General features: G+C 37.0%; 1 protein-coding gene across 1 annotated transcript; it reads right to left on the minus strand.

Annotated features, from left to right (window-relative positions):
- Nucleotides 1-1,346: 1,346 nt before the first annotated feature.
- psme1 (proteasome activator subunit 1) lies at nt 1,347-11,378 on the minus strand. The gene is made up of 11 exons (XM_088402370.1): nt 11,164-11,378; nt 10,888-10,920; nt 10,603-10,665; nt 8,454-8,567; nt 8,246-8,285; nt 8,007-8,104; nt 5,264-5,332; nt 4,988-5,055; nt 3,043-3,097; nt 2,844-2,930; nt 1,347-1,931 (listed from the first exon to the last, which is right to left on the minus strand). The coding sequence occupies exons 1-11, from the start codon at nt 11,200-11,202 to the stop codon at nt 1,851-1,853; spliced, it is 747 nt and encodes a 248-aa protein (XP_088258496.1). The 5' UTR covers nt 11,203-11,378; the 3' UTR covers nt 1,347-1,850.
- Between the last annotated feature and the right edge of the window lie 6,760 nt (nt 11,379-18,138).

Raw genomic sequence — 18,138 nt, forward strand, 5'->3', positions numbered from 1 at the left:
GAATGACCTCCAGAGGGCCACTGGTGTGAATGTCTCTACCCAAACAATCAGGAACAGACTTCATGAAGGTGGCCTGAGGGCCCGACATCCTGTAGTGGGCCCTGTGCTCACTACCCTGGAGCTCGACTGGCATTTGCTCAAGAACACCAGAATTAACAAGTCCGCCACTGACGCCCTGTACTTTTCACAAAACGAGAGCAGGTTCACCCTCAGCACCTGTGATAGAGGTGGAAGAGTCTGGAGAAGACAAGGAGAACGTTCTGCTGCCTGCAACGTTGTTCAACATGACAGGTTTGGTGATGGTCCGGGGAGGCATGTCCATGGAGGGACGCACAGACCTCTATGAGCCGCAACTTTTTCATCGCAATTTGAGCCCTGCGGCTTAAAGTCCAGTATGGCTTATCTGTGGGTTTTTTTTTTTTGTTTTTTTTGCCAGCCACCAGGAGACAATCCTTCGGTCAAACAAATGTGTGTATCTGTTTAAAGTGACAGTTTATGGAACAACCATGAAATTGGCTTAACTCGAAAAGAGTTTTAAAAATAAATTAATATTATTAAAAAATATGTCTACATTGAAAAAGATTCTGTATAAAAGTTTGTGTAGTGTAAATTCGATACAATATAAGGTAAATATGATTGTATTTAGATATTTATAATTGTATGTATGAATTATGTGCAATGTGTTCACTAAAATAATCTAGCAATATGATATTGGGAGACAGAAGAAGATGCTATCGAAGAATTCATTTTGAGTTTGAACTGCTATTTGTTTTTTATTTATGCTGTTGTGTTATGTTGAACATAATCCATCCATTTTTGCATCAATATGTTAGTGCTAAATTTGCAGGCATGTTCAGTCTGTTAAAGAGAGAGTGTTGCTGTTGGCAGACAATAACAAAAAGATAAAATAACGAAAACAAAATTATAAACTTCATATCCCATCCTTTTTGCGTAAAGATCTGATGTTAAGAACTGCGGCTTATAGTCCAGTACAGCTTATCCATGCCAAAAAAAATGTTTTTTGCTCAATTTTTGCTGGTGCGGCTTATAGTCCGGAAAATATGTGTGTTTGTGTGTATACATATATATACATATGTATATATATGTATATATATATATATATATATATATATATATATATATATATATATATATATATATATATATATATATATATATGTATATATATATATATATATATATATATATATATATATATATTATATATATATATATATATATATATATATATATATATATATATATATATATATATATATATATATATATATACACTTTTTATAACTTGACAATTTCAACTATAAGTGAATTCAATTATTCAAGAATTCAAATTAAAAAAACATTTAATAATGAGGGCTGTTCCACAGTATTTTTATTCATTTATTTTTACGATTGCAATCACTTACCTAAAATATTTGTAGCACTGCTAAATAACTCGAAATGTTGGCTTTGAGTTGTTAGGTAATACATCAACTTCCCCTCTATAGTACACTTTCAGAAATAAGAGCACTTTGCCTCTGACCAACTGCATCTGCAGTTGATCAAAATGCATCACCACATTGCTAGACATGTCACATGATGTTTCAAATAAAGACTGTATGAAGAACTAAAAAAATTAGCAATAATCTTTGAAATTTCATGATCACTAAGATGAAAAGCTAACATGCGTTACGTTAACATATATTCAGGCTAAACCAAAGTAAAAGAAGATTGCAATAAATTTTATTTGGTAACGTATTCCAAAATATTTTTGATTAATGGCAGCGTATTACATTACTGCTTGATCTTGGAGAGTGCCAAATGCGCCTGACTGGGGTAAGACCAGCACTTCAGTAGATGAGAGCTTTGCAGTCTCCTCGGGGTCTCTTGATCTTGCTGTAGTTCTTGCTGATCATGTCAAAAAGACTGGCCTGGTGAGAAAAAAGTGGAGGTCCAAAAGGGAAATAAGACGTTTTCATGCAGAAATTGTGGAGGAAGGAGACATCTTTTGTTTTTGGTGCAATACCTAGAACATCTTAATGAAGTAATAATAAGAAAAAACATTATAATTTTGTGCATTTCATTAAATTCCAGTTCAGATGAAGTCATGTGATGAAATAATTGTGACATTTAAAAACACATTCCATGCACATTCCAAGCAGACCTATTGGCATGTACGCACACACACACAAACATAGACGTAAACATTTCCTTATATGGTATTACTGTGAAACTTGAAACCGCCTTCTTTGTAACAAAAACGAAGAAGAGAGCCAGAGATCATCGGAAGACCCTGGTGCGTTCTCCCGTTCGATTGTTTTTTACTCAGTCTTGCCTTTTCTCCAGTCTCTTATTATTCATAACCCTCACAAAATGTTATCGTCATATAAATTTATTGAATAGCAAACAAAATATGCCCCTGATGCCTTATTATTTAAGATCCCTCACCAACACCAGAGCCCCCAAAAAATGTACAACTGCATGTTTTGTTTAAAAAAAAAAAAAAAAATTATATATATATATATATATATATATATATATATATATATATATATATATATATATATATATATATATATATAAAAGTTACAATGTTACAATGTTACAATGTTTGTAATAATAATTGTCAGTGCTGCATTAATATTGAGATCTGTTTCTGATATTTGGGCCCAGTCATTTACTGTTACTAAGTAAAGGAATCAATATACCACTTGACACGATGATGTACTTCTCAGTATTATTCCCATTATATCTACTTCATGTGTGAGCAATAATACGGGAATATACGGGGAATGTATGAAAGTGGTAGTGGAAAAAAAGCAGCCAGAAATATCAGCTCTTACATATGTGGCACAGATGTCCAAGACCATGAGACGGAGCTCCAAGTACTGAGTATCGTCCAGCTCGTGAACCAGCTCTCGGTAGTCTCCCTGCAGAGTAAATGCAACAACATGATGTTCCCAAACAATGTTTTGAAATGAAAGGGTTTTACGTGTTCCTGTAGTGCAGTGAGTCTTATTCAGGAAAAAATGAACAACTGACCACATGTGGTGTTTTAGATGCTTTAGCGACTGCATCACCTCTCTCGCTGTAATATCTGAAAAAATAAGACATCTTTAGTTTTATATGGGATCATCAGGCAAAATTGTCGTATGATCGCAATAGAAACCAATGGCAATTAGCTAAAAAGTAAAAAACATCAAAATCGTATATATAAAATCATATATACCTTATTTTCGCACCAGTATATAAGCCGCAGGTCATAACATCAGATATTTATACAATAAGATGGTATATGAAAGTTTTAATTTTTTTTGTATATATATTTTTTTAAATCGTCTACCAACTGCAACATTCTCTCTTTAACAGCATTCTGTCTCCCATTGTTTAATTGGTAGATTAATTTAGTGAATATTGCACACACTGCACATAAATAATATATACAATCATAATATTATAAATACAATCATATATACTGTATATCAAACATAAACTTTTGTACAAGATCTTTATGCCGTCCTCACTTCGAAGAGTCGGGTTTTTCGCCAACTTGATGGCTGGAAAACGACGTTTCAAACAACCAGACTGTCTTTCCTTTTGCTCTGTTTTATTCGAACAATGGCCATTGACCATTATTTTAGTTCGCCGTAAAACTAGAAAAATAAAATACGTAATCAGATAATGATGCCAACAAACAAGTTGCACAACGAAAATATACTCTTATTTCCAATGTCTCTAACGATGAACAAAACTTGAGCTACTTACGGCCGTAATCCCTAGCAAGGGTAGTCTAGCCTAGCCTTCTTCATATTTCTTGATTATTTCCAGCTTCGTTTCCATACAGATCATCTTCTTACTTCGCCCTTTAATATCACTAGCAATTTTGGGAACCAATTAATCTTTGAATTAAGCACTGTAATGCACAATAAATACGATATTCTAAGCACTCGCACTCGATCAAATCTTTAGCATGTCAGCATCTTAGTGACACCGTGAGGCCAACCAATAGTAGACCAGCATTTTAATGGCGCATTGCAGTGCAGGCAGTTTGAGGTGACCAGAAAATAAGAGCAATTACCTAAAAACGCCTGAAGAGGGAGGCAAAACAACATAAACAACATAAACACAGCCAACCCCACAGGTCATGACATGATATCAAAAAGACTGATCGATTGTGACCGCTGTTTATTTTGGTGAGTGCAAGCCTTTTCTTTATTTATTGTTTCAGCTTTAATATGTTTGTGTTATTTTATTTTGTTCATATTTAATAAATAGTGAAGAAATAAAATGATGTTCTTTTTATATTAAACTGCAGTTTGTAAATTGGACTTCATAAAATATCATGGGCATTTATTTTAAATCATGATCCATTTTTTAATGTTTTGACAGCATCACGTATAATGACAAGTTTTAATTGCTGATGCGAGTTTATTGAGGTTTAAATGCTGTGAAAATAGCCTGTGTAGCCTGGTAATGCGTACGTGTGTGCACGAGGGCTATTTATTCAATAGTCTGACATCACAGAAGACGTACGTGTGAAAGTCACGGTCCATGTGGGTCACACTCAGGCCCCCTCAGAAGCACACATACGCATTATTGGGCTACACGGATTGTTTTCGAAAATTCCCTTCTTTCCCAACTTCCAAACTCCCAAATTCCCAACTTATGGCAAAACTCAAAGGCTATTGTATTGGATTCCTTGTAGCCAAAAATGTTGACCTTGAAACCTATCTGTAGAGATAAAATAAGGAAAGATCATTTTGGGTTGATTGGCAACCATTAAAATCGAACATTAAAATCGTATTCATGATAAATTTATGAATAAATACATTTATACATAAATATAAATAATACAATTGTAAATACATTTGTAAATAAATTTATGTACAGTATTTGTATGACCCTAAAATACTTCCACACAAAAAGAGACGTACGCATCATGACTTGAAGTCCAAAGTCTATTTTTTGGGCTACTGGGCATACTTACTTTGAAATCTGAGTTTGGAATCCTTCGATCTTTGTGCGTGAACTAGACAACATCTCAAACACTTTTTCCTGTTAGAAAACAGAAACCAACAATACTTTAACAAACATGAGCCTGTACTAAATCACAGCACCCACACACAAAAACATGCACACACACGCGCGTGCGCGCGCACATACACACACACACACACACACACACACACACACTCACGCACAAGTATCCAAAAGCAAAAGCGACAGCAAAGTGATTCATTCAACTTTCTAATAAGTTACTGACCTGCACTGCAACTCCAAAGTTATCACCGTCTTCAATTTTGGGAATTTGAAGTTGTAGCCACATGGTCACCTAAAGGAATACATAATAATATTACATTTAAGTTATACAAGTACTGATCCATTCATCCATCCATTTTTTTTTTTTTTTATAGCTGCTTATATTCACTAGGATCAATGGCTTGCTAGTGCCTATTCTGGCCATCAGGGGACACCCTGGACTGGTAGCCAGCCAATCGCAAGGCACACAGAGACAGACAACCATTCAGACCCACAATCAGATTTAAGGACAATTTAGTATGTCCAATACAACTACCATGTATATTTTTGAGAATCTGGGAGGAAACCGGAATGCTCGAAGAAGACTCATGCGAGTCCGTGGAGAATGCAAACCCCACATGGATATACCAATCACAGCTCACTATTTCTGAATTTTGACATGTGACAATCTTAAGCTGAGCAGTGATTGGTCGATACCTCACCCCTGAGTGACTGTGATTCAGTCACCAGTCAGTGGCAAAAAAGCCCACCCCTGAGAGGGACAAAAACGGGTGGATTTTGTTCTTGAATTGATGTTCCACAAACACAATATGAATGAAGCTTTAACCCAACCCTAAAAAAAAAAAAAACATTGGTTTGTGTTCACCTTTGATAATTACTAAATGTATTACTGTATTTACCCAAATAGCTCCTGTGTTCTGTATAAGAAGCACCCTTGATTTTGGGGTCAAATTCTGGTATTTTCTAGTTAAATAATGTAAAAACTACAGCAAAACAGAATAGACCTCATTTTTAGTAAACTCTTCATATTTTCTTACGTTCATATCCAGAAGTTACATATTTGTTACGTGTTAAATTAAAGTTACACAGTGTAAGATTTAGACCGTTTTTCATTCAAAAATGAAGAAATTAAATTATCATAAATGAGACAATCTTGAAAATAAATGTGTTTTTAACGACCAACAGCATGTTTTAAATATAATTGTAGGTCTAGTTATCATTAAATTATATTACATGGGGGGTGGCACTCCTGCGGAAGTCGCCATGTCTGTTATAGCTACGGACAGCAGGAGGAGGAGTGTTAACTGCTGCATTTACAGCAATACCCCTACATCATCCACGGGCGCATGAGAAAAATTACACATACTCCCTGCCAGTTCGAGTTCGTTTGACCATAAATGCTCTAAGTTGAGCAGCAGTTTTTGATTGTAAATGCCAAAAGACCACAATTAATAATCGAGTCAAATGGATTACCTTCCCATGTTCTCTAACCGGTCACTCTTCATTGAATCAGCTGGGGACATCATCTTATTTGTCTCAGTTTTAGTAATACAGTGATTCCCCCCAACTTCACTGTTAATGGGGGGTGTCAACCCCCCGCGAAGTCTGAAACCCGCAAAGTAGGGTATCAGTTCCTAGATTTCTATGTACGTCCCAATATAGCCGCAGTAACCATAAACAATATTTTTTTTTGTATTTTTTGCGTATTTTATTTCCTTTCTCCTATTATTTGACATTACATTATCCTTATTAACATTATTGTATATTCATTAAATTACGAATATTACTTAGTTTGTTGAGAATTTGTTCTCAGGACCAAGACTCTGGTGAAAGAGTACACAAGTCATCACGTTGAACTTCACATTTATTTTGGCTCATGTATGGTGTATCATGTAGTATCTGTTGAATAATAAATCAATAACGATGTTAAAGTCAGTAAACTAACATATAAACACTTGCCGAACTTTAATCTATGAATTTACTGTATTTTTAGCCGACATTAGCGGGTCAGCAACAACTATCTACATTCTACAACTACTAACTATAATGTGCAACCTCTACATAAACGAACACATAAACAAAACGCTTACTAAACATAGGCAGTAGCGTGCGTTATCAACATAAATGATAATAAACTATGAATATGAGCTTACGTTGACATTCACTACGTCACCGTAACGAGCCGAATGACGCACAGAGAACGTAAAACAGGAAACGGAAAACGTGACCCGACAAATTAAAAGCATGCATTTCAAAATAAGATAACAAACACCACGAACTCTAACGCTTGAAGAATTCTTAACATAGTTATTAATTAATATTACTTAGTTATTTGATGAATACAGTACTGTATAATGTACTTTTTTTGCTTTTTTTCAATTTTTTTTTCCATTTTTTGCGCATTTTTTAAATTATTTTTTAGTTTGAAATCTTTCATTTTTCCTGGCAAAACCCGCGAAGTACTGAGACTGCGATATCTGAGACCGCGAAGTAGGAGGGATCACTGTATTCCTGTGTGTGAACATGGATGGACTTGGACATTGGTTCAGTCTGTCTTTTATTGAAAATAATCCCATAACAACTTCAGCTAACATGAGCCGCTGTTAGCTGCACTTGATGCTACCAGCCAACTGATGTCCCCCTCCTCTAGCTCGCCCTATTACGGTAATTATTTTAATTAACAATACGGCGTATTCTGATATAAAATTGCACATGTGCTTAAGAACTCATCTTATGCTGAATTCCTCGAATGGTGTCAAAAAAAAAAAAATCTTATTTTGAAGTTGCCGTTTATCAGACACCCATACATTCGGCCCTCATTTTTTGGGGAAAAAAAAGTATGTCTTATATTTGGGGAATTACGGTACTTTTTTTTTTAATCATTAAAAAAAAATACCCTTTTGAATCACACAAGCAAAATAATAAAACTACCAAAATGGGAGATTCAAAGAGGGGTTGGTACTGACCATATTGATCTTCTCCTTCAGTGTCTGGATCTGAGGCTTGACCTGTTTAAGGAGTGCCTCCACCAGCTCATTGCAGCAGATGGGACCACAAGGAGGCCCTGAGACACAAAACATTTCCTGAATTAACTTGGGTTCGCTTTGGCTGTAGCACTGCATGTCAACAAAAAATTGGGCCGAGTATAAAATGCCATACAGCTACAAAACTGTTTAATAAGGCATTCTGACTTGAAGGTATTCACCTGAGTCCTCCTCTTCCTCCTTGTCTTTCTTCACTGCTTTCTACAACAAAAGAAAGCGTAGAGTATATTTTTGTTGGTTCTGTTTTTTGTTTTTTTTTCGTACTGACCAATTACATTCAGCCAGTGTAGTGACTGTTTGCTGAAGATGACAAATTTTACAATTTTTTTAAACCCAATATATAACATTTATAACATAGCCACTATGTACCTCCTTTTCTTCCACATCCTTCTTCTTGCGATTGCCTTCCTCCTTGGCAGGATCCGGGATGGGGATATCCAATGGTGCCTTCAGGGATGCCCGGTCATCACAAGTGAAAGAGGTCTGATAACAATAGCAATCAAAAACTTGATGTGGGTAGTTTGTGACTTTATCTCATAAATCTAAATGACTTGCCACATGAGCAAAACGCAAAATGGACCAATGCGACTTTAAGCATTGGTGCCATGTCAATACTAAAGGATTTATTATTAGAAATGAAACACGAAGACAAACTCTACAAGCAAGTCATGAAAGTCTTTCTGAGGAAAAACAGAAGAATGGATTTTTTAAGCACCACCAAAGATCATGACTTCAGTCTTTTTCTCGTTAAAATTTAAAAAGTTCAGCGCCATCCAACCTTTAAACCTATAAACACTTTAGCAGTGGATTATTAGAATATTAATTTGACTTTTTTTGGGGAAAAAAAAAAATATATATATATATATATATATATATATATATATATATATATATATATATATATATATATACATACACAGTCGGCCCCCAGTTTACGAACACCCTCTTTTACGATCATTTCGACTTACGAGCGTGGACCACGGAGTTTCTTGTCCCCCACTTACGCACAAACCTTCCGTCTTACGAACAATAAGACATGCCGGCCATTGTATTCGTACATTTGTTTTCGCTTTAGTACGTCAACTAAAACAGAAGTTGACGCGCATCAAGGCAAAGTTGAACGCTATTGTTCTTACAATGTCACAGTCACTGTCTCAGTCACGGTGTCAGTCACGGAGTCAGTCACGGAGATGCTGATATGCTATTGGTCGATTAAGGTCACAGTACCGGTCTCCCTCACGGAGATGCTATTGGCCGGCCTCACGTCAATCACAGAAATGCCGATATGCTATTGGCCGAACGCCTTTATCTAGCTTGATGGCACAGCTGGTCGGGATGGAGGGAAGGAGAGAAAATGAGTGAAAAACGGAAGGAAGGAATGTTGTGAAGACAAACTTTATCTGTTAGACATGGCTTCTAAAATTGCAAGTGGCGGTAAAGGAAGAAGTAAGAGGATGATGACAATAAAAACCAAGCAGGAGATAAAAATACGAAGGAGGCGCATGCATAGTTAACCTTGCTTGTGAGTATGGCTGTAACCGCTCGGCAATCTTCTAAGGGCAAGACTTTACTTGCCAGGGGACGGACCTCAGTCAACAACAAAATGGAGAGGCTTCTTCTATTATGGATTAAAGAGAAGGAAATCGCCGGTGATATGTTTTAGTTTGAGAAAAGTTCTTGTTTAAGAAAATAAATAATTAAATTCTGCGGGTTGGTCTCTGCTCACCTCCGTCTCCACTCAGCTCAAGTCACGTCGCCCCAGAGGAAAATGTCATTTATCCTTTGTGTATCCATGTTAATTAAATTAACTGTACAGTAGATTATAATAATTATTTTAAATATGGGTGTAAATACGTGATGGTACCTATGATTTCATCACGCGTTGCCAGTCAATGTGTACGTACAAAACTTCAACGAAATCATCTGCTCACGCATGACACGTTAACGCTGATATGCTATTGCTCTTACAATGTCACAGTCACTGTTTCAGTCACGGTGACAGTCACGGAAATGCTAAAACATATCATCCTCTTACTTCTTCCTTTACCGCTACTAGCAATTTTAGAAGCTATGTCTAACAGATAAAGTTTGCAAAGTCTTCACAACACACCGACCAGCTTGTGCCATCAAGCTAGATGAGGGCGTTCGGCCAAAAGCATATCTGCATTTCTGTGATTGACGTGACGCTGGCCAATAGCATATCCGCATCTCCGTGACTGAGAACGTGACTGTGACCTTAATCGACCAATAGCATAACGGCATCTCCGTGACTGAGACTGTGATTGAGACCGTGACTGTGACCTTAATCGATCAATAGCATATCGGCATTTCCGTGACATGCGAGAAAAGTTATTTTTGTTGATCCAGCAGCAAAGCGAAAAAAATAGTGCGGACACACTGACCGGCATGTTGGATTGTTCGTAAGACGAAAGGTTTGTGCGTAAGAGGGGGACAAAAAATGTTTTGTTTTTTTTTTGTTTTTTTTTGTGTGTGTTTCTCCTACCATGAGAACACTAACCTTCAGTAGAACCTGCAGCTCTTCTATCTTCTGAGGGAAAAACGTTGAGACAAGCATTTCTGCCTTTTTTCCATACAGGGGGGAAATAAAGAAAATAAAATTACAAAATTCAGATCATTTCACAAATTGCTACTACAGGTCAGTTCTAATGAGTATAGCTAATATTTGTCCAGGGGGAGTGTGTGTGAGTAAGATTATCCACTATCACTATGAACACATGGGAGAAAAAAAAAGTTGTGTTTCTTAGTCCAAGGAAAACGCATTTTACTGAATTCCGTTCATTACCTCCTTGGTGAGGTTACTTGAGAAGTCATCCACCTGAAATGACAAATATCTTCATTTGTAGCAGGTCTAGACTCCCATTTCACAATTTTAACAGCTCATTGCTCTTCCTGCTCACCTTACATAACCCTATGCCGCGTGGCTGTTTAGTTTCATTTAGCCATACATTAGCTTCTCAATTTGCTGTGTATAAATGGATTCAAATGTTCAACCTTATTATACACAGTATATATTATCATACACAGTATAGAAGACATATGAAAACAGCCCCAAACTTACCTGCTGCTTCGACTTGGGGCAAATATCCATCGTGGCCATATCACTTCTAAAGTCCCCCCCTACTCAGAATTAAGTGGAATGAAGATGTTTGAAGTTGGCGTGCACTGAAACAAATACAACTAATGCTCACAACTGGTTGAAATTCGACGCTCGGAGAAATGTACAATTACTCATCATTAAAACTGAAAACGAAAGTAAATGATACAGCAGTTCCGCACTCCTCATCCAAGTGCATTGTGGGACTTGTAGTAAACCGGGTGTTGTTGCCTTGTCTAACTTTTCCATCTTGAATCTTGTGCATCAAACGTCCAAAATTATATTAATAAATTATAATAGAGAAATGCACATAATAATGTGCTTGTTTTTTTGTAGTTGCACTTGGATCGACAACTGTTTGTGATATTTATCTTGTTTTACACCACATTAATAATAATTAAATGTAATACCATTTTACACTTTTAGTGATCTTGGGAATTAAACTATGCAGGGTATGCCTAAAATTCCACACGGCCTCGTTATTAATGTAAACAGCAATGTTTGTTTGTTTTTTTTCCCTTGATGATGCAAATGATAATGTGTAACCACTCGATCAGGGATTTTAGCTGAGGGGCCGCATGGATGAAAATCTATCCTCAAGTGGGTCAGACAGGTATCTCAATCAAATCTTAAAGACAGTGTCACTTATATGTATAGTTTTGCTCTACATGCCGCCCTGGCCCCAATTCGTGAATAGCAGTCAACTCTAAATACGGTATACAGTAATGTTGAAAACTAAATGTAATAAATCCATAAAAAATCAGGAACAAAATTGTTGACTGACACAAGGCTGCAATGTGCTATGAAACCATCAGTAAAAAGCTAAATTGGACGGTAATTTTTGGTGGGATTATTTAGAAGTGGACTGCAGCGCTTGCCAACAAAGGTTTTGCCACCATGTTTTGCTAAAGGGTCAAATAGTCAAGTACTTATTTCCTTTGTTGTAATGCATTTTTTTTTTCTTTTCATGCAATTTTCTTTTTCTTTTTAAGGGATTTGGAGGGGGGCTAAAGTTTCCATCACTGGTGAAATAAAGATGGCATAAAATATACAGTACATAATGTACAATTTAATGCAGCAAAGTTGCTGGATTGTAACAATTTTCAAACGTTTTTGGCTCAGACCTGGAGTAGACGCAATCTAGTCATTCGTTTCCTCTTTGGAACTACAGCCCAGAAGGACTAGAATATGTATGAGCCCCCATTGCAGCATGCTGGTGTTTGCATGCACACACGTTTGTGTGTGTGTGTGTGTGTGTGTGTGCGTGTGTGTGTGCGTGTGTGTGTGTGTGTGTGTGTGAGTGTGTGTGTATATGTGTGAGGGGGTGTTGCAGTTCGCTGTTCGTTAAGACACAGGGTCACATGGTTTCTTTCATCAGATGCACACTGTAGCCTTAAACAAATATTGCAGAGGCCAAGTGAAAAAAAAAACTGACTTGAATGCAATCAATTGTTAAAGAGTAGTTGATGGATATACTATGGGTGCTTGCATTTAGCTAAACACATCATACCGGTTATCTCAGTAGGAGTAGTGGTAAGTCAGGTTGAGCAAGCAGGCACTACATTTATATTATATAAGTCTTTTTCTAAATACTTAATTTCATACCCTTTCTTTTGCTGTGCTACTGCTGCAGTGTATTTGTGGATTTTTTCTTTTTTTTTGGTCCAATCAAATTTTAAAATCTATTTTCTACAATGTCAATTTCTTCCCAGCGCTTTCCGAATTAGTACTGCTGGTGGATGTAACTGAAATTTTATTACCATTGGGACTGTTTTGTTTGACGAATAAGATTTCAAACTCGTCAAACTGTGAAAGACAACCTACACCGATTTTCAAATTAGAAGTGTGTGGGGCTAACTTGTCACATAATAGGTCACTCATTATATGTGTGCTATTAGTCATCGTTGGAGCCAAAAGGCAAAGGGTATACTTGTTTACATTGACATGAGAGATCCATCAGTTGTTGATCCTTTCACTGAATGGATGATTAAAAATCTTTGGTTTTGTTCTACGTGTCATTATGGCTGAGAAATGCACTGCACAAATATTGTCTGGACATTGGGACATTTTATCATCCATCACGAGATACATGCTGATTAAATAAAGATTATGGTGTCCAGACCATGTGTAGCTACAGTATGTCATTCCAGTTGCTTTAACATCCTTCAAGGGTTATACAGAATGTAAGAATGGTGACAAACTGCTTCATATGCCCATCTCACAATCCAAAGGTTATGGGTTTGCTTCCTGCTCTGGCCTACCTGTTTGGAGAATGCATGTTCTCCCCAGGCCTGAATGGTTTCTCTGGGTACTCCAGTTTCCTCCCACATTCTAAAAATATGCATGGTGAGAATAGAGGCTGGCTTAAACACGTAAGACAAGAGGCAGGTAAACAAAACCCAGCCAGGGGAGGAGGTCCAATGGGGGACAGGCATAATCATAGTCGGGCAGGCAGAGCAGGCCTTTTTACTGGGACAACAGCTGTATGGGCGATCAAGTGTAGGAAGGGTCAGAAGCAAGGCAGACAGCTCGGGAGGGCAGGCTTTAGTGGCTGTATGGCAAAAAAAGTGTGAGTTAGTTTGTAAGTACTGAGGCTTAATTCAGAACATTGCTCTGAGGTCTGTGTCAGAAGGATGATGTCACGTGACTGTTTTTGCATTTTGCATTCCATCACGAGTTTCGGTGTCAGAGTTGTCTCAGTAACTGAACAATGATGATGTGATCTCTTTTTTACAAGTGAATAATAAATAAAATCTTACCATTACACTGTAAGGAATTGCCTATTAAATCTAAATGTGTGTGTGTGTGTGTGTGTGTGTGTGTGTGTGTGTGTGTGTGTGTGTGTGTGTGTGCGTGCGTGCGTGTGTGTGTGTGTGTGTGTGTGTGTGTGTGTGTGTGTGTGTGTGTGTGAGGGGGTGGGTAGGAAGACAAAATTGAGAGCAAAAAAAAATTGAAGCGATGATTCTGGTATAGGGGTGTTGTTTTCTGTCTTTTTGTTGCATATGTTTAAAATACAACAAAAATAGAGCAAAAATATATAAATAAAATATTCATCCATCCATTATCTATAGCCACTTGTCCGAACAAGGGTCACAGGCTTGGTGCTACCCATCCCAGCTGACTTCAGGCATTAGGCAGGTGACACCCTGAAATGGTTGCCAGCCAATTGCAGGCCACACATTGATGAACAAGCATTACTGCACCCAACCACACCTTAGGACAATTAAGTATGTCCAATACAGTATATCTTCCATGCATGTTTTTGGAATGAGAGAGGAAGCCGGAGTGCCTGGAGAGAACCCACAGGGGCTTGGGGAGAGTATACAAACTTCAGACAGGAAGGCCAGACCAAGGTGGATTTGAACTCGAGTCCCTGAACTGTGAGGCGAACATGCTAACCACTGCCGAGCCGCCCTAACTAAAATATATCTAATCTAAATATATACAGTAGGCCATTCCATATCTATAATGCTTTCCTTCTTGGGGCATTGACGACACTGTTCTGTTAGGGATGTGATATGTGATATTTTATATCCAGCCATCAGATGTCTCAGTGGGAGATGTTTCGAACGTTCCAAAAGATCGATTGACCTTCTGAATCATCAAATATTTACATCGTTCTATTGTTTCATTTTTGCCATCCCTAACAGCAGGCATGCGAGTAGTCAGGATCAGGCAGGGTTGGGATCCAGACTTGCAGAACAGCAGTGAACATGAAAAGACTTGGCACAGAGACCAAGATGATCTGGCAGGGACATGCAGTACATTTATATACTAGGCTGGTAATTGGTTGCACCTGATTGTGATTGCAACTGATTGAATGGAATGCAGCTGGGCAGGTAGGTGAGAGAGAATGAGCTGGGTGGACAGGCAGACAGTGACACCCCAGGGATGTTTGTGAGAATGAGTGGTTTGTCTTTTTGTGCTCTGCAATTGGCTGACAACCAGTTCAGGGTGTACCTCACCAGTTGCCTGGGGACTGCTGGGTTAGCTCAAGCAAGCTTGCATTCCTTGTGATGATAAGTGGCTAAGAAAATGGATAGGTGTTTCAATAAAATAGCACTGAGACTGTACTGTATTTGATTTATTTCATTCGTTAATTTATTTCACTTTAATCAATTATTATTAATCAGTAATTTATTAAATTTCATTCCAAAGACCTATATTTTACATTGTTCCAAAAAAGACATGCCCTAACCCTAACCCAAAAAAGACATGCTGAATGATAGAATATTTAATTTAAATTTATTTACTTAACATTAGTTTAAATTGTTCATATTAATCAGTCCTGGTCTAACACTTTTTAAAGTGTAGCATCATAGGGAAATAAATCTTTTATCAAGAAATACTGCATCTACATTTTTTTTTTGCTGATTGTATAAAAGGCTGAGGAAAATATTTGTGGGGACAACATGACATTGTCTTGTATACAGCCAATCTTTCCTTCCATTGGCTCCCATTACAAGCACATTAATTTCTTGGTGAGCTCGTGACCAATCTAAGTCAGTCTCACAATTTTCCAGGGTCAATACTGATATGGATAGAAGGACCTTTCGTCAGAATTGACTAAAATGACAATTACTGAAAGGGAGAAAATTAAAGGTAGGATCAGCTGTCAACGCTTCTGTGCCATGTCCGATCCCTGACTGGTTATGTGCATTATGCGTCCACAAATAAAACATCCTTGGATGCATAATTTTTTGATAAACCACACAGTTTTTTGTTTGTTTGTTTTTTTGTTTTTTTTTACGTCTAAAACTTGTTTAAATATATTTATTTCAAATCTTTACTATTAATCAGTAGGTAACACTCACACACACATGCACACACAGACGGACAAAACACTATAGGCCCACTGTTACTCTGTGGACTTTGATGTGCAAAGCACTGTAACTGTCAAACATCTCAAGGGCATACATTACATAGTCATGCATGTAATGCAAAGGCATGAGATCAATTTCTACTTGTTTGTGACTTTCTGCTTTTTTGTTAGTTTACGTTCAATGTTTGTCATGTGTGCAAAAGAAAACGTTGGTGTTTAATCCTCTGCGATCGTAGAGCATACAATGAATTATATGTTTATGATTTGGATACTGTATCTTAGGGGCAGCAAATAGATACAGGGCCCTTTAGGAAGCCATAGTGGGGGTTACATTGGTGCAAGATTTAAAGCATAATTGGAGCCATATGATTAGGCAACTGATGCAGAAGTTTTGAAATGGCCTTGAAGGGCTTAAAGGCAATGATCTCCTACAACTTGCGCACATTAACTATTGCTTTTCAAACTTATTTCACAAAGTGCTTCATCAAAGTTGATCCATGACGATTTACATTTAACTCTCCAGAGAGCAGCATTGCATGGTTTGGCTGTGGAGACAACAGTTATCACACGTATTAAGTCAAGTCATATGTCAGTTTCATCACTCTTTCGTCATTAGTCTGTGCGTCAGTTATTACAGGCAACATATTGTCTGTTTTAACTGCATGTTTAAATGTCAATCATGACAAGCAGCACAAGTGATTTGTCATTCATCAGTCTTAGTTAATCATTAAAGGCAGCGGCAAGGATAACCTTCAGTTGCAGTTCACTTGTTTATCGTCATAGATAGCACAAAGCACGTAAACGATTTTTCAATTGGATTGGCTGAAAATACAGCAACTTTTTTAATTTAAAGGTTAAGATACCACTGACTGTCACACACAAATACATACATCCTCGATTCTAACTATGAACAACACAGAAGAATGTGATTTCAGCTAATGTTTGATCTTTTCTAACAACCAACCTGAGAATGTCCTGCATGCTTATTTACTGTACATACAGTACAGGTCAAATGTTTAGACAAGCCTTCTAACTCAATGCATTTTCTTTTTTTTTTTAATGGATTTTAGATTCTCTTCAAGGGCATCGAAATTATGAATTAACACATGTTGTTACATACTCATCTAAAAAAGGTGAATACGGTTTGTACATCCCCATGCCTAAATAAAATCATCGTTTAGAAACTGCATCTTATATATGTCTTGTCTCAGTGTGATATTACCAAATTACAACAAGGTCTCCCAAAATTGTTTTACTTATTCCAAGAGAAATATTGATTTGAAGCTCTTTTATGAGAAAACTGTGTTTGTGCATGTATGTGTTTAAAAGTCTAAACAAGAAAACACTTTTGACAGCTTGATGATCCATCAACTGAAAAACCACACAAATAAGTTTTGGAGGATGTTTGCCAAGCCACGCCTGTCACCTCACATTATATAATACAGCAGCTTTGCTTTCACCTGTGATCCTAATAAATATTAGGTTAAGGTTAGGTTAAGGCATTCAAATAATGGGGCGGGCCACCCTGGGGGAGGGGAAGGTGGATAGGGGGAGGGGATGATGGGGTGATGACCCCAGGGAAAATGCTTTGTTTTTGTCATGTTAAGTGTAATTCCAATAAAATAAGAATTTGTATTTATAGTATATTACACATGACAATAAATCTCTTTAATCTTGAATATATTTGAATTTTAGGCACTTTGATGCACTGGGTATTTCTGTTTTAGGCTAAGTTGTATCCCGTATAAGAGCTGTAAAAAATAAATTAACAGTTGTTGAAAGTTGGTTTATATTGCTTTTTTTCTTTTGTTAATGTTAAAAAGGATACAGGTTTAGGTATACTTATACAATTTCTAGAGATAATAATCTTATTTAAAGTCAGCGTGTCAAGTGGGGGGGGGGGGGGGGGGGGTGTCCTCTTTCCAAGGGGAGCTTGGCAAATTATATATTAGAAGCACTGGGTTAAGGAAATATCTTTGAAATTATTACACAGTGCTAAAAGTAATATTAAGTGGAAATATTGAAATAGTTTTAAAAAAGAGCTAGACGTGAGCTGTAGTTTTTGTCATAAATCCCCATAAACTGTTTATTCATTTTGGCATTGTCCATTTCTAAGT

Source organism: Hippichthys cyanospilos, chromosome 19 (genome assembly GCF_059441005.1).
Source record: "Hippichthys cyanospilos isolate Australia breed blue-spotted pipefish chromosome 19, RoL_Hcya_1.0, whole genome shotgun sequence".
NCBI lineage: Eukaryota > Metazoa > Chordata > Actinopteri > Syngnathiformes > Syngnathidae > Hippichthys > Hippichthys cyanospilos.